The sequence below is a fragment of the Sphaeramia orbicularis genome, chromosome 4, assembly GCF_902148855.1.
Source record: "Sphaeramia orbicularis chromosome 4, fSphaOr1.1, whole genome shotgun sequence".
Taxonomy (NCBI): domain Eukaryota; kingdom Metazoa; phylum Chordata; class Actinopteri; order Kurtiformes; family Apogonidae; genus Sphaeramia; species Sphaeramia orbicularis.
The window spans coordinates 45,857,087-45,881,236 of NC_043960.1; the positions used below are offsets into that span (position 1 = coordinate 45,857,087).

Genomic DNA, 24,150 nt, shown 5'->3' on the forward strand with positions numbered 1-24,150 from the left:
TTTTGAGCACAACAGTTTTCTGTCGACATCCTCTGCCATAGAGTTAAAAAGCAGTCGTTTCTTCTGTTCTTGGTCTAGACAAAACTAAACCATGGATTGGTTTAGACTCAAAGACTATTACAGGAGGCCATTCAAGGCTATAAAGTAAAACAATGTGCAGCGCACTTTTAATACCCCTCGGCCAAATATAGTGGTTACGTTGTTGAAAAGACATGTCACCATTTGAACTTGAAAAACTAGGTCAATGTGACCTAGTTTTCAATAGGCTTCTGCTCCATGCCAAGATGCATCCACTATATAAATTTGGTGCAGATATGTCAATGCATTCTTCAGTTAATGTGATTATGTTGTTGAATGGACAGACAGATGGACAATAAAATGATTACAATACCCCTTTGGCCGGAAGTTGGCCAAGGGGAAGTAAATAGGCAAATGAACAATGTTGGATGCACTGCAGCCTGTATGTATTACACTTCAATGTCTACTAGCAACTGCACCATGAAAGCAAACCTTAAAGAAAAACGTGTATTAAATGTAATAGAAACATGGACCTTGGTTCAAAGTTGGAGGAGTCTCCACCCCCGCTGATGAGTTTCAGTCCTTTAAGATCTGCAATAAGAGGCATATTTAAAATGTACTTTCTATATAAACAAAGAACCTTAAAACTGGAATAATATATGCACATCCCATAAGTCTTATTTGGAAATTATTCAGGAAAGGCCTATTTCAGAATGTGCTATTAAATGCACTGTCAAATGCTGAATGTTATATTTGGAATATGCATACAAACATTAACTGTTACAAGACACCGTGCTGTGGCTGAAATATGAAGAATGTCACAAGAATAAAGGAGATAATCCTCACAGGTCGGCAGATAACCTCGGTGTCATTAACATACACTTATAAATGCTACATAGACTTTTAATTGGAGACATTTCAGTGTTTGTGAATGGGTGGCATAATTTAGGCTGAATTTCTACATCTGCTTTTTCATTCAGGGTTCCTTTTGTTTGTGGTCTCTCATCGCTACTGACTCTCAGAAACCTCCTTGTCCTTCTCATCTCTCTTTTGATGAGGCTTCAACAGCTTCAGCCTCCATCCATCCACCATATCTTCTTCCCACATGTGCAAACATGAAATGCTGCTGCTTTATTCCCAAGCCAACTTCACATACAGAAATTAGACAGTGTCTCCTTTCAGGTTTCATCATCAGAGTTTCTTATTTAAAAAAGCCAGCCCAGCTGATGGGTGGGAAGGAAATAGTGCTGCTTCGCTTTTAAACATAACCCTTACTAATTTCCTACCTTTTTAAGAGAAACAGCAACAAACACGGCTCAGCAGGTGTTTGGGGAGTTTGGAAATTTAATTGAAGGCCAACGTGGATACATGAGTGGTTGAGCTCACAGGATGATTACATCACATTATCCATCCATTTTCTTCTGCTTATCTGGGGCCGGGTCGCAGGGGCAACAGTCTAAGCAGGGATGCCCAGACTTCCCTCTCCCCAGACACCTCCTCTAGCTCTTCAACTATTTTTCTTCAGCTCTTCAACTATTTTTTCTATTTCTTATTCAATGCTTGTCATCACCAGAGTAGTTGAAGTCTACCTTCTGGTCAAACTGGTGGGTCAAAAGTCACTTGCGGGCTCCAAGTGGGTCTGTGTGTCTGTGTGTCTGTGTGTCTGCAGAATCCTCTGGACTCGCCTGTGGATCTGATCACTGTACGATGGACTGCTCTGAAACCTGAGGGAAACAAACAGCTTTAAAGACACTGAATGGTACCAACACAAACAGTTTCATAGAGATCAGGAAAACAACCCCATTGCTGTACTAAAAATACAGAACACTGAGGAAAATAGCTGTAATTTCAGTTTAAAGGTACGGGAGACTTTCGTGACCAGTTTTTCACCAAATCCGTCAAACCTCAGTCATATCCTCTATCATGAATCTGTAAGTCTTTCTGTGATTACTCACCTGAATCTCTTGCATTACAGTGAACAATTTCGAAGTGCCATCCACCACAAACAGACCATTTGTTTACAAACAGAGCTGGGAGGTAACTCGGGCATCTTCGGAATTTTGTCGCGACATGCAACACCGGTTCACTCCACTGTCTGGCAGCGGCAGACACAAGGTGGAAACGGCAGGAGCTCCCTTCCCCTCTATGCATATTCCTCCAGCCGTTTCCGCACGTGTTTTTTTTTCATCCATACTGTATAATATCATACGGTCGCACTGCTGCTGCTGCTGTCAGGCGGCGGCGCGAGCCTCCGTTTCCCACAATGCACGTCGCTACAAAATTCCGAAGATGTCTGGGTTGCCTTCCGGCTTTGGATGTAAACACATGGTTTGTTTATGGTGGATGGCACTTCGAAATTGTTCACCGTAATGCAAGAGATTCAGGTGAGTAATCACAGAAAGACTTACAGATTCATGATACTGAGGATATGACTGAGGTTTGACAGATTGATGAAAAATTGGTCACGAAAGTCTCCCACACCTTTAAATGTAACAACACCTCAGTGACTTCAAGTCTGATTTCAGTCGATGTAACTACTAACTACTACTACTTGCTGAACCTCCTCATCCACTGACAGATTTAATCTTTCAGTTCATCCACAAACATTAAGAACACTGGGAGTGTTCACATGCACACTAATATGCCACTTTCATTTGGAATATGACACTATCACAGCATCATATATTTGGATATTCAGAATTAGACCTTGTTCTGAGTGGAGCCTTATCCATGTGGGATATTTTGATAGTGTTTCAGTTTTATGAAGATTCTTGGGGAAAAAGCATCACATTTGCAGGTTTCACCACAGGTTGTGTTACAGTCAACTACAGACAAACATCCTCTCTTGACCAAAAGTAAAGTCTACCTTTCTGGTGAGACATGCACCTTTTAGACATTACAAAAGAGGATATCAACATGTTTATCAATACTAGCAAATGTTTAAAAGCTGACCTGTTTAAGAAGGCGTTAAGGTGACTGTATTCACATGGAATATCTGCCATCAGTGAAAAAAACTTTAAAAACCCTATATCCCTGGGATATGCATGTTAGCAGAATATTAGCGGAATATTCGTAAGCCATAAAAACAGCCTCATAAGAACACTGTTTCTTTTTCAGAACAACAGTAAAAACCAGAACATGTTGCCATGTTGATGTCCATGAACTGCCCTCCTTTCAAGATGTTCTTGCAGTTGTTCCTTTTGTCCACTAGTCTGTGCTCTAACCTAATGGAAGAGGCAATGCTCAAACTGCATTAAACAGGTATGTTGTAAACAACACATAGTCTGAAGGATAAAAGACAAAGCTTCAGTTGTTTTTTTTTGTTTTGTTTTTAAATATGGTTAACTTTACATTGACTTTTTTCACAGAGACAAAGAAATTTCACATCTGACAGAACTAGCTGTGAACTTTGAGTGCAGAGTCATAAATGTGCTTGATCAATACAATCTAAATGCGTCTGCAGGACAACCAGAGGCGAGTTATGAAAGAGCAGATTGTTCCAACAGAGACAGAAGTGAAGAGTAATAAACCTCAGGATTACATCTATCCATGGGCAGAGCGAGGGGCCTGTAACTGACTGGTGCCTCAGCCTGGCGTGGAAGGTTTTCATCTGTAATCAGATAAACTCACTACCTGCTTCAAAAAGTCATCAAGGACAAATCATCCAGAGACATGAATAGACTGAGACTCCAGGGCTTAGGGGGCAAACGCTGCCACTGGCATCTGTCATTTTCTTTACACATCAAAGATTTGTGGGAAGACGTGCCCGTCTCCTTGTCGGAGGGAATCTACAAAGGCCTGCCGTAATCTCCCACCCTGCAACTCCTGTCGCGTTTTCAATTGTGAGAAAAGTATCATTAATTTCCTACAATTTACTTTGCAGTTTAAGATTGTCTATTGATTTTAATGTTTACTTATGGATTGTGCGCCGAGGAAGAGGAAGGGGAAGGAGAGCAGATACAAACAAACAAAACGGAACATCGGTCCCATCGGTGTGTTCAAGTCACAGCTGCCATGATCGATGACAAGGTCTCTGTGAATGTATTAAAGCGTGCATTGGGTCAAATGCATCAGACTCCAGCTGAAACACAAATCAATACCATTTTCCTCTTTGTTTTCCCTTCTCTTTCCCTCCTTTCTCAGTAATGAACAAACATGACAAGACATCAGCTTCTATAATTTAAGAGGTGGAGGGGAATTCATCCTGCCTGTGGAGTGTGATCAAAATTACAGATGGGATGTGTATCAGCGCTCACACAAAGCATGGCTGCTGTATGACTAACATCCTGGGGGATTGCTCCATGTTTGATGTACACTCTAATTGGATCTTTACACCGGCACCTCTTTTGCTTTTAAGATCTTTTGAGCAAACACTGATGATTAACAGAGATGGATCAGGATAAACTCGGGGCAAACACCAAAAAAAGAGGATTATGTTTCCTCCCGTGGTGGTGTGAGGCTGAAGAAAATCATTTGGTTTCAGGCCAGAAAAGGCAGCGACAGTGCTCTGAGATTCAACTCAACCACTTTAAAGCTAAAAACTACAAGTTAAAACAGCAAAATGATGCAAATATTATCAATATACTTTTGTTTTTGATGCTCTTTAGTTAATTTTCATGACCCTTGAAGTTGAGGATAAAGACCTCAGGACACTCCATGGAGATTTGTACCTCTGTCTGAGGGAAGGACTTGTGAGATTTAGAGGGCTTGGAGAGCTGGACCCAGCTGGGTCGGACGGAGCTGACCAAGAACCTCTGACTGGGTTTTTGATGTGAGGCTCATGTCTGGACTGTGTCCCTGTGGATGACTGGCCCCCACCACTGCTGGACCGAACCTGCAAGAGTCAAAAAGGACAAACAAGTCGAAGAGTTTATCCAACCTGTATTCAGTACTGTGCACAAATCTAGGCCACCTTTAACTGTGCTGTTTGCACAGGGCTGTAATGAACATTATATCTATTTCTCAGTCTCAAGAACACAGACAAATGTGGTTCCCAGAATAAAAATTCATAATGATCTGATCTAAACGGTTTCTAGGGGCAACAGTCAATTTAAGTCCCCCTAAACAATAAGAAGCATGTGTTTATGAAATGTATGTAATAAAAGCTGGTGTCAAAGAGTTCAAGACCTGTTCAGTACAAAGGGAGGTCACAATAAATACTGGACACTCTGGTCTGTTTTCCCCCTGAAATTCTTGTTTTTTATGCTGCTTCTCATATTTCCTGTAGGGCTATATTTCAGTTCTATCTTGTTACAGAGACTGAGAAGAGCATAGGCACATTATAAAATGTTATTCTAGTCTTTCTCAAAGAACAAACCTACCAGTGGCCTCAGACATTTGTTCAGTACTAGTATAAATCCAGGAAATAACAGAAGAAAGTCAGTCATTCTGAAATGCTCAACATGCTTTGACCTCGGCCCATGTGACCTCAGTCTAGGTTTTGTTAAGTACTGCACACATATATTGAAATTACCAAAATATCCTGCAGATAACATCTTTTATATGCCGTCCATGATAATCCTCAGACGAATCTGAAATTAATGCTGGCATCAGAAATTCAATTTTCTCACAGGTCAAAAACCAAATAGGTGTTCTAATATTAACTCATGTGCTTTGCGTATCACACTGAATAAAATAGTAATTAAAAATACATTGTTATTCGGGAAGCAAGCTTTACTGATAACATAAAGGTATAGCAGAATGGTGATGTGATAGTGGCTGTAAACAGTATTTCATTACTTTAAAGTCAATCATTACATTCAGGCCATCAAAAGTGAAGAAATTTTTAAAAAGCAAACAGATGAAATTATTATGTTGGGTTGACATCTGTGGTATCTTGAAACGATATAATCAGAGAGCTGCATGCAGACATTTCTCCATAAGTCTGGTTTTAACCTTGTGTAACCATCCCAGACACTGCTGTGGATGTAAAACTGCCCAGAGAATGTCTGAAAACTGAACAGCATATTCCACCGTAAAAGGAGTCCAAACGTTTACTTACTTTCGCTGTTGTTGGTCTGTACCTCCCCAGGAGAGAAGAGTCTGAGGACAAACACAAGTTAATACTGTGTAAAATCCAGAACACTCTCAACTCAGCTTGTCCTGTAATACATGGAAAACTATTTTGTGTGTAAACTGAATTTCAATTTAAACTAATTGTTCCTACAGGGCAGTATATGAATCTACACTTGCAGCTGTTATTTGTTAATCTGGACATTAAAGAGTGATACAGCAAGAGTATCCTTTAACATGCAACAAGCTGAAGTGGAAAACCCTACATTCTGAAAGGCTGCAGCACACAATCCAGCAGACAGAAGGTGATGTGCACGTGAGGAAATAATTCTACCTGTGTGATCAGCTGCAAAGCTGATGGATCGCTGATGTACATGACTGTCCTGTGGAGACGAGGGCGAAGGCGATCCAACCCCAGAGACATTAGTGTATCGAGACACCTGGCATAAAAGCAGGACAGGAAAACAATGAGACGTCACCAATGACATAATAGTCTAATACTGAAGAACCGAAGACCTGTACAAGTAGTCCTGGTGTTGAGATCAGTCTCAAGACCACTTTAAGAAAGTCTCGATCTTGTCTTAGCCTCAGACCTGGGGCTTCATTTAAAAACCCGTCTTTAGTGAATGCTGTACAATGTCTGATGTACTGATTTGTGTCAGTAATTTGATCTGATGTAAAGCTTCCTACTCCAACTGTAGGATGTTATCTTCAACAATTAGCTGGTTTTGTAGAGAAAGGTATCTACTTTCACACAATGACAGTGTGTTTTCAGTGTCAAGTCACTGGGAAGAGGGATGATGAACTGATTGTAGTCACAGTTTTGACAGTTGTAGTTATTGGATCTACGGTAGAGATGGTTACATGAGACACTGACACTTGTATTGCAGTGGAGGACAAAAGAAAAGGTTTTGTTACTTGGCAGAAAACAAGAAAACAACACCTTGTCGCACTGTCGTCCATTTGAATCCATCATATTTGAACATGAAGATACTGTATGGTGTGAAGAACCCAGACAATATTTGTACCAACAGGTTGTGTTATCTGAAGGCATGTGCTTCATGAGTCGAGGCTCTAAATTGTGCACTGATAATGCATTCACCATGGGGCTCGGCTACTTCATTATGGTTCTATTTGTTAATTGCAGCTTGACTCTCAATTACCAGGGTTAATTGTCGACATTAGATTCCCCCAGGAAAAGCAAAGTGGAAAAACAGGCTCCTCTCTTTAATAAAATGCCTGTTGTATTTGTTGTAAATTTCTTTTGTGTGTATGACAAAAACAAACATCTCTAGCCTAATCATTTTTGTTTAATAATGCCTGCTAGTGAGCTTCAATGTTCGTACCTCTGAATTGGATTTGATGTAAATGAAGAAGCAGAAAGAATAACAGATGAGAGGACGGTACAGGGTGAAAACTAGAAGCTGCTCTTGTCCATCGGCTATATATTCCCCCGAGGCTCTGCCATCAGAATATCACTCCCTTTTATACACAAAGCCCTCATTGCAGTGATATAGCCATAATTAAAGTGGTAATAAATAACTGTGTACTGGCTTAACGGCAGGACCTGTGCTATTAAAGCAAAACAAAGCCCCTGGGCCAAGATAATAGGGCACATTACAGGCAGACATACTGCAACATTTTCATGACGTCAAAATCCATTAACAGCTCAGGTAAAAAGATTAACACGGCTCTCATTAGACCCTCTGCTTAATCTACCGACTACTAGATTAACTTACATTTTGGGAAGCTCCCACTGAGGCCTGAACTACATCTACTAGATCCCATTCAATTTATGACCCTCATCCACTGAACACGTTTTGTTGCCGGTACACATGGTGTCATACTGATCTTGTGTCAGCAGCTGTTTGATTTTGGAGGACCGACTTAAATGTACACACCAGGAAGGGCGGCTGGCTCTCTGAGTGCTTTCTGAAGAGGTGAGGGCCGAGGCGGAGGTGGCTGAGCCTCTGTCGGGCATCCTCTGACAGCTGACACATCCGGCGGTGGGTGTACGGGGACAGGGCTCGTGTCCTGGAGGAAACCGTGGGACGCTGGTAGCTACACTTCCCAGACACAGTGTGTTTTCTGTCCTTGGTGTTTTTACAGGCAGCTGGCGAAGGAGAAGGAGAGTGTCTAGACGCTGGCAACAGAGACGAGTCTGGGATTTTAGCTTTATCATTTTGCTTCTTCTGCCCACTTTTCAAAGAGACACAGTTCCCATCATCTGTTTTGGAAAAGCGCCAGCTGGACTGACAAAGTGGTTTGGACGATGAAGACATTTTTCCTGATATGCTTGGGGACAGAGACGGCCTCACTGGAGAGAGTCTGCAGTTCTAGGGAACAGAAAATAAAAGGGAAAAATGTTTGTATGTTGGACTAACGCATCAAACTCACAGGACTCCATTTTAAGGCAATACACAACCTTTGTCTCAGCACTTAAGATTTCTCTACAGACTGCAATACTGTTTCTATATCGAAGCGTCAGCCATTTCAGCTATTAAGGCAGCTGCTCTCGCTCTCCATACAGACTGTTTTCCCTGGACAAAACCATTAAACCATTAGCTAAATCATTCAGCTTAAGTGTTACAACAACAACAGCTCTCACAGTCACTACTGCCATGGAGACAACCTCTGCAGAATTACTTCAATAACTCTAATGGCCACTAACATCATTCTCCGATGCAATATCCCACTTCCTGCGGGTAATGCCAACCAGGGATAAATAAGTTAAGATAAAATGTTAATTGCATTTGATGGCCATCTCCAGTCTAATATGATAAAGAGGCATTACCTGGCTGTAAAACAAAGATAATCTAAATGCTAATTAGGGAAATCTCACAACATTAAAACTATTTTTAAGAGAAACTAAATGATGAATAAATCCTCATCAAGGCTGCCATTTGATAATATTCTGATTTAATGAAATTAAGCAGCATTGTCTCCCAAAGACCCCCACCGTCTCAGACTTCCTTCACTCTTTCCTCACTAGTGGATGGTCACTTTACCAGCTGAGTGGAAAAAGCTCCTCTGATCAGATTAGTATTGCATGATATTGGCATAACAAAAGATCACCAAGCAGATGGTCAGGTGCAAATAAAAGATTATGCTTCACTCTCACTTCAGGCAAAAAACTGGATTGCAACTGTCTGGAAGAGCACCGGGGCACCTAGAGCCAGACTATGCCTTCAACGACTTTCTATCCTGAGCCTTTAGCTAAGAAAACCCAACATACAACCATCTAACGGAAAATCCACAGTTAGTTTTTCATAACATATGGGGATAAGTCATGAATTATCTTGATTATCCTGATCAGTTATATTAAGATGCTGAGATACTTGAAAATGAGGAGGCTTGTAATATATAAATATGACAAAGCACAACATTACAGTTACAGTAAAAGTTCAGGGTGTTCTTTCTGTCTTGTGTGTTTGTGTAGATCTTTCTAATGCCTCAGACACACAGCTTTTGCAGATGTGACCAACATCGACTTTACTGCAATACTCTTATATATCCTATAACCTCATATGTGCTGCTGCAGAACTCCTGCCAGCCCTGCGTTCTACACCAAGTTTCACTTAAAAATGGTCATCGATATGAATTCCTATCATGACAAATGAATTTAGTTTAACAAAAAAGATAAGGGGCAATGTGCTTAGCTAAGAAAGACAGACTCATATCATTCTCCTCCTCCTTATTTAGGGTCAGTGTGTGATATTCAGTGGCATCTATCTGTAATTGCAGATTTTAATTCTGAACAAATATTTTATATATATATATATATATATATATATATATATATATATATATACACACACACACACACACACATACACATACATACATACATACACACACACACACACACATATATATATATATATATACACATACATATATATATATATACATATATATATATATATATATATATATATATATATATATATATACATATATATACATATATATATATATATATATATACATATATATATATATATATATATACATATATATATATACACACACACACTAGTGCTGTCAAATGTTTAAAATTTAATCATATAAATCACAGTGTAACTGTGGACTAATTTCGATTACTCACAATTAAATATCTTTCATTTTTAATCTATGTTGATCGCATTTCATTTTGCATGAGCAAACAGACTCAAGAAAGAAGGGAATATATATGAACTTATGGTATTTATTAAACACCTTCAACAGTTTCAACAAAACAACTGTTCTGTCTTGGTCAACTCTACTTGGACAAACAAATGTTTTAATCAGATTAGTAATGATGATGGATTAATCCGCGTTAACACGTACATATATATATATATATATATATATATATATATGTGTGTGTGCATGTGTGTGAAAAAAACACTCAACAGTATCTTATTTGAGCAAAATAACTAAAGAAAAAAATCTAACTGGTATTTAAATGAGAATGGTGACAAAGGATAGAGAAGTCATCATTGAGGATTACGGAGGTATTGGGGAACTTGCTATCAATCTAAATCTTAGCTGAAGCAGGACTTGGTTGTCAGGTGGGTGGGCAGGCGGTCAAGGAAATGCCTATGCTGAGGAGCCATTAAGAGAATGAAAATGGAGAAGTTCTGCTATCTGACAGCCACAGCGGTGCTCTGATCCAGACATCCCCCTGAGGGCCTGGAAGAACAGTCTGACAATCTGCTTCGCTGTCAATGACATCCCATTTAAACAAATAGCTTAGCTTAGGTTGCTGCACCTGGGAAATACATGGTTGTGTTTTTGGCACAGCATGCCCAACACTGTGGGATGCATCATATGTTAGTAACAAGGCTGATTGTGAAAGAGTTTCATTTGTCTTGCTTTTTGTAAAAAAGTCTCTTTCGATCCACCCTAATCCTTCCCTTCCTGTCTTCAGAACTGACATGCATGAATCAAAGACACACACATGCAGATTACACAGAATGAAAATATGTCAAGCAAATCTTGGAGTGGAGTGTATGCTGAAAAGGAGAGACGGGCAGGCATAAGACGAGGCAGAATGAAATAAATCCCTCACAAAACCTCAATGTGATTTTGTTTAGCTGAACACATCAACAAGGACACAGTGGAGGAGACACAGGTGACCCTCTGCCTGGAAACCTTCAGAAAAAAATAAGTACATAAAATGACAAAAAAAATGTGCAAACTCCCAGCTAGTAGGAAACGTGAAAAACTCTTTGCTATCAGCATCATAGATCTGCCTGCTTGTAATTACATTCACAAGGAGAGAACAGATACCCTTGAAACATTGCCAGTATGGATGGATAGATGCAGTAGCCATGGCAACAATAGAAGGTGGGTATGTATAGTGGAAACAGACCAATTTCATTGGGAGCCATAGCACTCATTAGAGCCCTCCAGAGATGATTTTTCATTGTTGTATCATCGTTTACCACTCCCACAGTAATGCCGAGCATGGAGCTGTGATGACAAGTGAACAGGCCAAGAAAACACAACATTTACTTGACTTATGAAGGACACTTTGATGGATTTGAACCCTTCAGATTTTGACTAAGCTGTTCTCAAAGGCCATGAACAAACATCAAAAATAATTTATAAAGAGGTTTACAGATCAACAACAGCCAACTCAAATAGACCAAGAACAAACAAAGGCTTTAACAGATACAAAAAGCTGGACAAACTGTGTTGGTGTGTGTTTGGACAGATCCATGATGGCGCTTTTCCACTGCGTGGTACAGCTCCACTTGACTTTACAACTTTCTATGGAACAAAATACTGACACAGAAACATATATAACTTTATCTTGTGATACATTATTGAAACACTGACACTGAATAAGCATCTGAACTCAAACATACATGTGATCTAAATAGACTTTGATGTCACTTTGTCCCACCAGATTTGTGTGTGTGTCAAAGAGGGACTAAACCAAGCACAGATTGTTGTGTCGTTGCACAGAATTTGACAAATGAAATGGGGCTATGAGCAACCTCTTCAATAAATGTAGAATTACTGATGTTTTTCCTTTATTTTTAAGGCTATTATTTCTTCTTATGCTGATGCATTGTGATGGATTGCAAATGAAGAGCATTGTATTGCTGTATCCTGAACTGATGATGGTATCATCTCATGGGTTTTCTAGGATTCTTAACCCTACTTGATTCTACTTGCTTTTGGCACCAGGTACTTTGTGTTGTACTGCAGATTTTGCAGCTGGTCCTCACAGAAGTCATGTTTCCATAAAACAAAAAGCAAATTTTAAGGTTTTGAAAAGGTACAAAAAAGAAAATGCAAAAAACGTGTGCTTCCATAAAAGGGTTTGGACCAAATAAACTAGGGTTAGAGTTACCCCACCCTAACCATATCCCTAAACTAGGCTGCATGGGGTCCAGGGTACTTTCTCTTTATCCAAATAAAAATTTCAGACTTTTTTTAAAACTCCTATTTTTATCCCAGAGTTGACATTATGTACTTTTACACTTGCATGCTTACTTTTTTGGTTGAGACTGTACCTGTTGTGTGTAGTAGAAAAGTTCATTTTAATACATGCATGAATGAATGCATAATTTGCAGTAAATTATGTTATACTGACAGAAACATTTTCAAAACCTATGAAAATCACAAAAGTGCATGGATATCACACAATCGAGTTTCACTAGAATCATTCTAGTACCAATCACTTAGCCAAATCCTATCAAGGTTTTTAGATGCTTTCCTCATGTATTTTTTTTTGTCTTACCAGATTATGTGCCTTTGAGCATACTCTAAAATTCGACAATGAGAGAAACTTTTTTCCATACTTTAAGACTTTCACAAAAAATTCCAGACTTTTCAAGGTCTGGAAAACAGTGTTTCAAAATTCCATACTTTTTAAGACTTTCAAGACCTGTGCAAGTACCCTGGGGTCATCAGAAAGTGGTTACACAGGTTATGTTATGCATGACTGCAATAACCAGAAGGAGTACGAGCAGCGCTTCCAACTAAAATGGTGTTTCAGCTTGTTCGTTCTTCAGACTTATCAAGCACCAACCATTGCTTAATGGGAGTTTAACTGAATAAACAGAACACACTTCAAGCCGCCAACTGCCTTGAACACACACACACACACACATCTGATTGGTCCACGGTGTTTTCCATAAACATTTCCTTACACCAAACTTTAAAATGCACATTAACACATTTATGAAAAGTTCCTTAATATAATCTTCCATGTAAAACACACAGGAAGAATGATGGATGTCAAAGGGAAGTCGGTAACAAACCAAGTTTAGTCACTGCAACCTATGTTATTGTTAATTTATTTGCTATGTTATAGTTAATTATATCAAGCAGGGGTGTCAAACTCATTTTAGTTCAGGGGCCACATTCAGCCCAGTATGATCTCAAGTGGTCCGGACCAGTAAAATAGTAAGACTGAAAAAAAGTCAAATTACATTATGAAAATGTTCACATCTACAAAGTTTCCTTAAAAATCTGAATAACGTGAACAACCTGAAATGTCTTAAGACAAATAAGTGCAATTTTAATAATATTCTGCCTCAGTTTGTCATTTACACATGTGCATTCCATATTACGGATAACAGTAGATCTACAAATACACAAAACATTTAGTAACAGCCCGAACATTGGTAAAATTACACTTACTACTTTTAAGGCATTTCAGATTGTACATATATGTTCAGGTTATTCACATTTACTGAGAAAGGATAGTTTGTAAATGTAAACAATTTCATGTAATTTTACACTTTTTACACAAAAACAAAGAGAAAAAATTGGGGTTGTCATTATGTATAGGTTGCTATGATAGCATTCTACTGGTTCAACCCACTTGAGATGGAATTGGGCTGAATGTGGAACCTGAACTAAACAGATTTTGACACCCTTGATAACCTTGTTAATATCTTCAGTGTGATTTTTGCATTTCACAAATTCATCCAATTGGCTGGACTGGACCCTTTGGCAGGCCGGTTTTTGCCTGCAGGCCATATGTTTGACACCTGTGTTATAAAGTATAGTGCGTGGTTGTTTAAAAATGTCACGTTTGTTCAGTGTCATTTAACACTGATACAGTGATAACAACAACGGTAGCCCTCAGTGGACAGTATGGTTGAGCTGATAACGGCCCAGTGCTTCAGACAAAATGAAAGGACACACTTACAGGTAACAGGGACATACTGTCACGGCCGTCACTCTCTTCTATGACTGATTCTGTGGCAAATTCCACCTTGGGGGAGATTCCCTAGAGGAAGAGAGACAATAAGAACAACACAACACCTTTAACTCTGGAGATGAAGACAAAGGCACAGATAACAACACTACGTAGAAGACCAATTTACAGACACAAATCTTCAATCTATGCCTGGATAGAAAAAAAACAAATTGCAGAAAAGAGAAAGGCTCCACTGATGTTTAAATAATATGGCATTTGGAAAGAGACATCTAAATTGCTATGTAGGCCTCAAACACAAACACATAAAAGCAACGGTGAGGGGAACAGTGTTTAAAGACAGTTAAATATACCAGTTATTGCCTCAGAGCACAAGGGGTGGGTAGAGGGGAAAAAAGCAGCAAGAGGGGACAGAGGAACACAGAAAAACAGAATGAAGGGGAGAAGATGACAAATGAGAAGTGGCTGAAAAAATAAGAACTTTTCATCTTAGGTTTTCTGTCTAAATAGCAGAGACAAACAACAACTTTAAAAAAAAAATGCTATCTTTACATCAGAAAATACTTTCCTTCTAAGTCAAGACAGTGCTTTCTGAAATAGCAATCGGAGTAGTGTACCTGTCTGTCAAATGCAGAGACACCAAAACAACTAAGATTATGAGAATATTCACTTTAAAAAAGTAGCACTAGTTTCTACTAGTGAAAACACTAGTGTCAGCCAAGTTGGATGTGATGGTTTGGACAGATATGTCCTGGTGTCACTGGGACAGACTCCTCACAACCCAACGAGAACTGGGCTTTCATAAGCAGCCTGGAGGGATTAGGTTGTGTATTCGCTTTTGTGTTTCTGCTAGTGGATTTTTTTCATGTTTTGTACCGAGATATTATTTAGAAAACTGATAGAAAAAACAGTGATAAAATAAACACTAGGTCTGTATTTTACATAATTGCATACATGACATCTGAAGCCACCAGCCCTTCACCAACTCCTCACCAAAGAGTCAACTAGAGACAATTGACTCTTCTCACTCTCAATCATTTTCTTTGACAGTTTAAAGTTTTGACTACACATTTCTTTCTAAACCCTTGTGATAGGAGTCATCTTGGCTGATTTAGTCATTGTTAAGATATGACTATAGAGACCATGTGAACTTGTGTTCAGTCATAATGGCTACAAAATATGTGACAAAAACTCTAAACTATGACTATTCTGTAAATCATGTGCCAATTTCCTTTTATTTCTTGTTTTAATGTTGAATATAGAACAAATAAATTGTCTTTAGGGGATCAGTAACGACAGATGATTTGTCAGACTACAGCAAAAGAAAAAAGAAATTCAAACTGTCACAAATGTTCAACGTTAACTTTAGAAGTGATCCAGTCTCTAATTAAGTCAAACAGATAATTAACAGAATACTGCTACATTATTTGGACTATATGGCATCTTCACCTTCTTCTTTTGATCATCTGATGTGCATTTTGCATGTGTTCGCCTTCTGTTTTTAAGTTGATAATCTCTGATTTGCATTTGTTTGGCCTTTTGGTTTTGTGCTTTCTATTGTTACGTTTTGTTTTCAGTGTCTTGTTTTTTTAGCACTATATATTTTCAAAGGTGGTAAGTAAAGTTAAAATTAGAAATAACAAGAAACCACTTTTTGTTTTTGAGATTTTTTTCTTCAGCATGATGTTACTTACAGGGCAGGCCATTATCAGAGTCAAGTGCTGCCAACAACAATAGTGTGCATCTCCAATACAAACTGTGCTATAATTCGCAGTGTTATTTAGTGAATGTCACGACCTGTGCATTTCCCCTGAAAAGCAGATCATGTGTCAAAATGAGGTTATCCATGATAGGAAGTCATCAGCTCGCTCTTCCCTGTGTGGAAAACAGCCCATTTATCCATGAGCTGGTCAGCAGTCTTTGCAAACATTAAACACACGATACACCTAATTCTGAAATGAGAAGTAAAATATAAATGAAAAGAACATGGAGAACAGCCTACATGAAATGAGCGGGACCTCTTCATCAGTATCTCTCTTTTTGCAACTTTTCCTCCTGAGTTTAATCCGGGATCAGGATACAGGAAATCTCTGCAACTCTGCTCCATTGTGGCTAGGATCTCGCCCTCTAAAACCATAAACAAACAAAGTAAGTTAAGATTGTACTTTTGCAGTGTAATGAGTGGATACAGTGGGGACATAAGAGGCCCATATGGCATCATCAGAAAGCATACCTGGAGGCACCAACTGAATCAGCTCAAAACATGTTGTGTCAGCTAAGAGGAAGGAAAGCACAAATAGACTGTGAGCTAATGATCAGTATCACAGCTAATAGCCTATAAGCTTGCATAGCAAAGGATTCAGGACTAAGAGATGAGGAAGCGAATCCCAGAAGGCCGTTTACCTTCTAGGAGGTTAGCTACATCAGCAGGGTCAACCACGTCAGGGAAAGACTGGGAAATAGAAAGAGTACAGACAAAACAAATCAATACAGATAACAAGACAGGCTGGTATCTGACTCTGTCATCTTCCCAGAGGAAAAGAGAGCCTTTTTAACATCCAGAGATGGGGCCTGTGATGTTCAAACTAGAGTAAAGTATAATAAACAGTATGCACAAAGTACAGGAGGGCAAATAAAATCAAATGTAAATGGGCTCAAACACTGGAGACCTTGACAAAGTCTATGAATCAGCATACAATAAATACGTATTAAGGCTAGTTAATAACACATCGAGTATATTTAGATGAACAAAATATTCTAATTCTTTCTCTAATTCTCTAATGAAAATTTTATCTTGTAATTGCTATTTTCATGCCGATTCTTGAAAAGGCTTTGATATTTTCAACGTGCTGATATGCTCTCTCATAATGTTTAAAAGTAGGTGTTTCTCCTTCTGACCAGACATCTGGAACATACAGTTCCACCAGAGGATCAGCCTCCATTCTCCAGATGCTCATGAACAGTCATATCATGCACCTCAACCCAGCAAATAAGATGCATATTCCAAATATGCTCTATACATGTCCAAACAATTCTCATAAAATCACAATAATATTACCATATCCCCAATTTTAACTGGAAAATTCTCCATTCACAAAAATGGCGCAGATCAGACTATTCAAATGGAATATGCAGTTTATAAACCACTTGTTAATATCAGAAAACTGTGTTGTTCTGGATAATGGTGGACTCACAATCTCTGACCATAACCATGTTCTATATAGTATAGGGTCATTCCATGTGAAATCAACAGATTTTAAGAAAATTTCCCACCCGACCCTCTCAGATTTTTCTAAATTTTCACATACTTATAGAACATTATATATGATGGGAAAATCCAAAATTTCAAGGCTTAATTGTAAATAGTTCCAAAATTATGACCATTTGAAGTAGGTAGGGGGTACCCTAAAATTGCGACCAAAATGAAGACTTGAAATTTTCGGCTATTTTCAGGCTTCAAAAACTTCTGAACAACAAGAGCTAGAGGTCTGAAATTTTCAGAATCATTTCACAGGACTCAATAGTCCTAAGAAATGTGAAAATATTTACTTAAAATTTATAATTGCATGTTACAGAGAATGACAAAGTTGAGATTTTATCTATGGCGAACTTCTAAAATGCTACTTTTGGCCACTCATTACACAAAAACTAATCATCATATTCATTAGAAATTTTATGTGCTATATCTTGGCTACTTAGGGAATGGATCTGTGTAAAATTAAAGTGCTATGTTATGTTATGCATGATATATGAACAGGTGAAAATCAAGATAAAGTAAACACCGAAGGTGCTTTGCTACAAGCAAAGACTGGAGTAGCAACTAAGGATGTTGTGGTTCAAGCTGGTGGTGTGTAGCGGTGTTCCTAGGGACCCCTTCTGCATCCTCAGCAGGTATCTCAGGGTCACAGGTGTTTCGCCCCTTAACCTGTACACCTCTCCTGAGTGGGGCAGCAAAGGCTGAGTTAGCCTTCACCTGCAGAAGGGGTCCAGCTACGATCCCTTGACAGCCACAGCCACCTAGAACTGGTTTCGGCTACTGTGGCTATCTCCCTGATGGCCTTCTGCAGTTGCTTGGGATTAAGCCCAATCTTCTGCAGAAAACTGCGCATAGATGTGGCGGGAAAACCCCGAGCGCTGACCTTGATTGGGTAGAGGGTGGCATGCCACCCCGCGAGGGTCACCTCTTCCACTATGTCCTGGTACTTAGCCTTCTTTGCCTGGTGAGATATGGCTAGCCTGTCTTCCCAGGGAACAGTGAGTTCGGCTAGAATGATGGACTTTGAGCGCTTAGAAAGAAGGATCATATCCGGTCGGAGGGTAGTTGCCACTACCTCCTGAGGAAAGACCAACTTCTTCTTGAGGTCCACGTGCAACTCCCAATCCGTTGCGCGGTGTAGAATAGATGGTAGGCTGTCAGATCTTCTTCCCTTCGGGACCTTACTGCCCTCTGGATGGAAGCTTATGACCCTTGGTGGTGCTGGTGGCTGTTTGTTGGTAATGTTTCTCTGCAGTTCGACCCACTTGGCGACCTCGGTGAGGACTTTGTCATGTCTCCACCTATAGTGCTCGTCTGCAAGAGCTTTTGGGCAGCTGGTCAGAATGTGGTTCAGCGTGCAGAGGTTGGCGCCACACTGACTACAGGATGCTTCTTGCTCCTTGCCCCAGATCTTCAAATTGCTTGGTGTGGGTAGGAGATCAGCCACAGCACGCAGCAGGAAGTTCAGCTTGCCTTGGTCAGTAATCCAGAGCTCTCTCCAAGACAGTGGTCTCTCGAGCGCCTCTTCCCACTGCGTCCAGCGTGCCTGGGAGCCCAGCCCTGCCGCTTTAATTCGACGGTCTTCTTCAGCTGTCTCCCGCACCCTTCGCACCACCAAGTCCCTTCTGCCTTGTGTGTTGCTTTTTGACCAGCTCTTGACGCTGTAGTTGCCAAGCCCTAACCGTCCCTGACACACAGTGCCCACGATTTCTTGATGCCTCCAGTAGGCTTCTGCTTCCTTCACCGCTTCAAGGGGTTTCCACTTCCTGCCGCAGTTAATGGCAGAGCTTGCATGCCTAACTTTTGCGTCCCTGGAGATTAAAAGCGTGCACGCTGCCCTTGCTTTGGTGGCCTTAAATTCTTCTATGACAGAGGAGCATGGTAACCGGAGTACTGATGACTTGCTGTATAAGTTGACTGAGCTGAAAGCTGGAGGGACGCCCAGCCATTTCCGGATAAACCTGCTACAGACTCTCTCCATCGCTTCAACTTTGGTCATAGGGAAGTCATAGAGCAGAAACGGCCACTGGAGTCTTGGTATGATGCCATACTGGAAGCACCACACCTTGAACCTGCCCAGCAGCAGACTCTTGTCGATTCTCCTCAGCCACTCCTTTAGTTGGGCCGAGGTATCCTCAAGGTTCCCCCTGTCCTTCAGAGTGCTGTCATAGCTCTTCCCCAAGCAGCGGATTCGCTCCTCCTGAATGGTCGGAATCTCCGACCCCTGGATGCTGAAGGTGCTATTCAACAGACTTCCATTCAGGAGGCACAAGCTTCTGGATTTACTAGGCTTGAACTGCATGTGGGCCCAGGTGGCCATCTTCTCCAGTGAACTCAGGATCCATCGTGTCCCAAGAATGGATGGAGTCATCACAGTGATATCGTCCATAAAGGCTCTGCAGGCTGGATGCCTTGTCCCATCCCCTGCCATTGGACCTTTACACTGTGACTCTCCTCTCCATCTGTCTGACCTTCGGATTCAAAGGTTAATATCAGCATGTGGGATAGGTAGTATCACAAAATAAAAGACATCCTGTGAAAGTGCAAGAATTGCCCTAAATTTTGACACCAAGCACAACTTGCTTCTATAAATCCTTCAATGTTGGATGTTTTCGCCATCATATTTTAGCATCAATATAACAGTATAATGTATAATAGTGATAATAGTTCACAACATTGTTTTACTGAAATACCCACATTAGATCTTTGTAACCACAAAGTTCTTGGAAAACCACACAATGCCAGCATCAGCGTTCAGTAACATTTCTATTTTTAGTTCTTAGTCATAAACTGTCAAATAGAACAGCATGCATATTTACAGTTTGGATTCATAAAATTCTTTAGTGCCACATATGCACAGTATAATTAAAGTGTTAGCACTGTTGAGAAATAAAGCCTAAATCTAACATGGCCAGTAAACTTGCATCATGTACAGTTGGACAGCACATGTCCGATGAGTCAGAATGTCACAAGAAATCTTACTGCAGGAGTGATAATCTTCTTAAAATATCTGAATTTTCTCTAGAAGAAAAGGACCTGCTCTTTGCAAGATGTGGACTTATGGACACAACAGTAACCTCAAGTATGACTGTGTGTTTCACCACAAGAAACTTAATTTTGACGAATATAAACACTTGCAAAAATCATGCTGTAATCCTTTCTCCCTTCACACTAAGTCTGTGAAAGGGGCCTTGAGTGTAGTGGATATTAATATCTTCTTGACTCTGCAATACATACATTTGAACACTTGAAAATCACTAAATTTTCTGTTATATGGCTAAAATATGGGGGCGAAAATGTCCATATTTAATTTGAACATTTAACATAGAAGGATTTATAGAAGCAAGTTGTGCTTGGTGTCAAAATTTAGGGCAATTCCTGCACTTTCACAGGGTGTCTTTCATTTTGTGATACTACCTATCCCACATGCTGATACTGACCTTTGAATCCGAAAGTCGGACAGATATTTTTGATTTTAAGCTGTTCATATATCATACATAACATAACATAGGACCTTCATTTTACACAGATCCATTCCCTAAGTAGCCAAGATATAGCACATAAAATTTCTAATGAATATGATGATTAGTTTTTGTGTAATGAGTGGCCAAAAGTAGCATTTTAGAAGTTCACCATAGATAAAATCTCAACTTTGTCATTCTCTGTAACATGCAATTATAAATTTTAAGTAAATATTTTCACATTTCTTAGGACTATAGATTCCTGTGAAATGATTCTGAAAAATTTCAGACCTCTAGCTCTTGTTGTTCAGAAGTTATAGAAACCTGAAAATAGCCAAAAATTTCAAGTCTTCATTTTGGTCGCAATTTTAGGGTACCCCCTACCTACTTCAAATGGTCATAATTTTGGAACTATTTACAATTAAGCCTTGAAATTTTGGATTTTTCCATCATATATACTGTACTAGAAGTATGTAAAAATTTAGAAAAATCGGAGAGGGTCAGGTGGGGACCACTTGATGAAATTATATGGAATGACCCTACAGCTTCCAGAATTTAGACTGAAACATTCTTTTGGACATCAGTAAATCCTGAAATTAAAAGCGGAGTTTAACCCCAGATTGGTGGTCATTTAGGCGCCTTGAATGTTGTCTTTTGTGACCCTCATATTTTTACTGTGTTATATTGCACTACTGCTATACTGTGAAGCAGGGACCTCATACTGCATTTTCTCTTTCATTTCCATGTAGTTTACTTTATTCAAATCATGTGGATGTACTTGAGTAGTTAATACTTTGTCTTTTTCCTTGGCAACATCAATGTCTCATGTATCTTTTGCAACAGAGACACTGTGTGTGAGTTATTAAGGCAGAAATAAAATGTGCGTTTGCCTGAAGGTTAATTTCAGCATCCATTTAGGTGTCTGGGATCAACATTACGTTAAGTGTTTGTATCTTTATCTCGTCTTTATTTTTGTCCTTTTTGTCATATAGAAAATGGAACTGCTGAAAGTCACACATGGACCCCTTTTCACATAAAATCAGGTGGTAAACCCATGTCTTTGTGATGCAGACTTCACCTTGACAAAGACCATTTTATGGTGAAAGCGTAAAGGGAAGATAGGGGGCAAACAGGGGGTCTTCCTGTACTGGCCCATGATGCACACACTCAGGTAGATCTCATTCTTCTTAGACAGGAGCACACCTGGACATGTGACCTGCTCACAAACAAAAGTAATGTGTAGTCATACACTGTTGAAACAGTCCACAATAAAGCACAGATAATGCATCTGAATGTCCCTATGATCACATATAAAAACACATTGTCACAAAATTACCTACAAAGCTGCAGGTGTCTCCATCTAGAACACATATCTGTAAAACCTACCATTTACTGCTCTAAAAAAACACACAATGGACTTCAATATTTTTTTTTAGATATATAAAACCCTAATTATGTTGAATTACTAAAACATATGAAGCAAACAACCAAAGTAGTCTGAACTTCTCAAATGACAAAACAATACGAGATCTAACATACCATTAAAGTGTGAGTCACTGTAATAAAACTGTGCCTTACGGATACTTCTTTGTTAAATCAGGCTTTCAATGGTTTCTCTAACCACTGGTGATTAAAAGTAAGAAATACAAAGAAACTAAAGAAATCAGCCAAACAGAATAAATCTGTTATAGAAGGCTGAGATTGCAAACTGTTAAATTAAAATTGTGTCTCTAGTTTTTACAGGGGAAAAAAGCAAAGCTTAATTACCTCTTAAAAAATTAACACAGAAAGCAGTTGTAAAGTATGGGATGTGAAGCTTTTTTATTTTGAGATGTAACTCAATACTTGACATACTTGCACTTTGCCAACTTTCTATTTCCATTTTATGCTGTGTTATATTTCAGCGGATGTTCATTTGACAATTGCAGAAGAAATGATTTACATAAAAATGAAAAAGAAAAAAATGGAAATAAAGAACCATTCTGGATTATAAACAAGGCCTACTTCTGCTTTTCTCAGATTTACATATAACTGCAAACACTTCAGTCTTAACATTTCTAATTCACAACTTTTACATGAAATGCAGTGTTTCGACAAGAGGTGTTTTTATTTTTACTGCAGTTTGATCTGAATATTCCTGTTTTGACAGAAGTAGAATCAGTAAAACATATAAATATGGTCTCGAGCTGATAAAGTTTAGAAACTCCAGGCTAATATATCTTCCCTTAATTAGCTATTTCAACAACAAGTAACAAACTAAACCACAGCTTTTTCCCTGGGCCATTTCGGATGAAGTTAGAACTGGGGTAAGTCTGCCTGGTAAGTTAGTTTAACTTCACCAATGATTCACAAGCGTAGGTTAGTCAAGTTAGGATGCTAACTGCTAGATGCTAGCGTTGGGTAAAGTAGTACAATGTGAAAGCCGTAGAACATGAACGAAAACACTCACAGCCTGAACGTCCAAGTACACGGTGCATTTCAGAGACTTTTGGTGAACTTTAGGGGGGCAACGCTTCTCCTTCTGGGGTGAAGCCATTGTTGTCAAACACCAAGAGTCACAGAGCGGATGGAGCATCATGTGACCAAATGTGGCCAATCAGAAGCTCTCTCTCCATAGCAACATTAACTTCCATCCTGTGGGAGTGGAAGTTCACTGAAATCTGCAACCTGGGGAAAAGAAAACTGTACATTTACATTACCAGTGAATGCCTTGATTTTCTCTGATGGAAAAACCTGTACTTTTAAGGGATTATGAGCATTTGTCTGTTAATTGTTTTAATTGCTATTTGCCCTTTTCTCTTTATTATGACAGCAACAGGCTGCTTTATACAGTGTAGTATTGTCCAAAAATGAAACAGCTACTTCTAACACTGCTTTTAGACAGATAACAGGTTGATTAGTTTTAAACAGAAGTCAGGAGAGGAGTTGGTTGAAGGCGTCATTTACATTAACTTCCATTCCTACATAAAAGTAGAAAATTAACCCATTAATTGTTTTTACAACAATTCTTTTGCTCCTCAGTGTAGTTTTCCAGCTTTTGGTAATTGTAACCTCTTACCTTTTTGTTTTTTCAACTATAGTGGTGCTTACCTTTGACTCCCCTCTTTTGACTGGTAGGGTAAAAGACAGTACAGTAAGATTAACACTCAAAACCCATGAAACATATTCTTCATGCAGTCCTCTTAGGTATCAGAGCTGTCATTAATCACACTATTTACACAGCCTGGCCAAAAAAGAAG

General features: G+C 39.3%; 1 protein-coding gene across 2 annotated transcripts; it reads right to left on the reverse strand.

The window, feature by feature from the left end:
- Positions 1-15: 15 nt before the first annotated feature.
- On the reverse strand, positions 16-23,575 carry spata6 (spermatogenesis associated 6). Of its 2 annotated transcripts, XM_030132747.1 has the most exons (13): positions 23,361-23,575; positions 21,990-22,127; positions 16,598-16,646; positions 16,428-16,469; positions 16,197-16,321; positions 14,186-14,266; positions 8,231-8,366; positions 7,932-8,143; positions 6,365-6,470; positions 6,020-6,060; positions 4,689-4,852; positions 1,548-1,742; positions 16-1,425 (listed from the first exon to the last, which is right to left on the reverse strand). In XM_030132747.1, exons 1-12 carry the CDS (start codon positions 23,487-23,489, stop codon positions 1,628-1,630), a joined length of 1,338 nt encoding a protein of 445 aa, XP_029988607.1. In that variant the 5' UTR covers positions 23,490-23,575; the 3' UTR covers positions 16-1,425; positions 1,548-1,627. The 2 variants fall into 2 exon arrangements, with proteins under 2 accessions (XP_029988607.1, XP_029988606.1); XM_030132746.1 differs by having other exon boundaries at positions 16-1,742; positions 7,932-8,366.
- Positions 23,576-24,150: the final 575 nt, after the last annotated feature.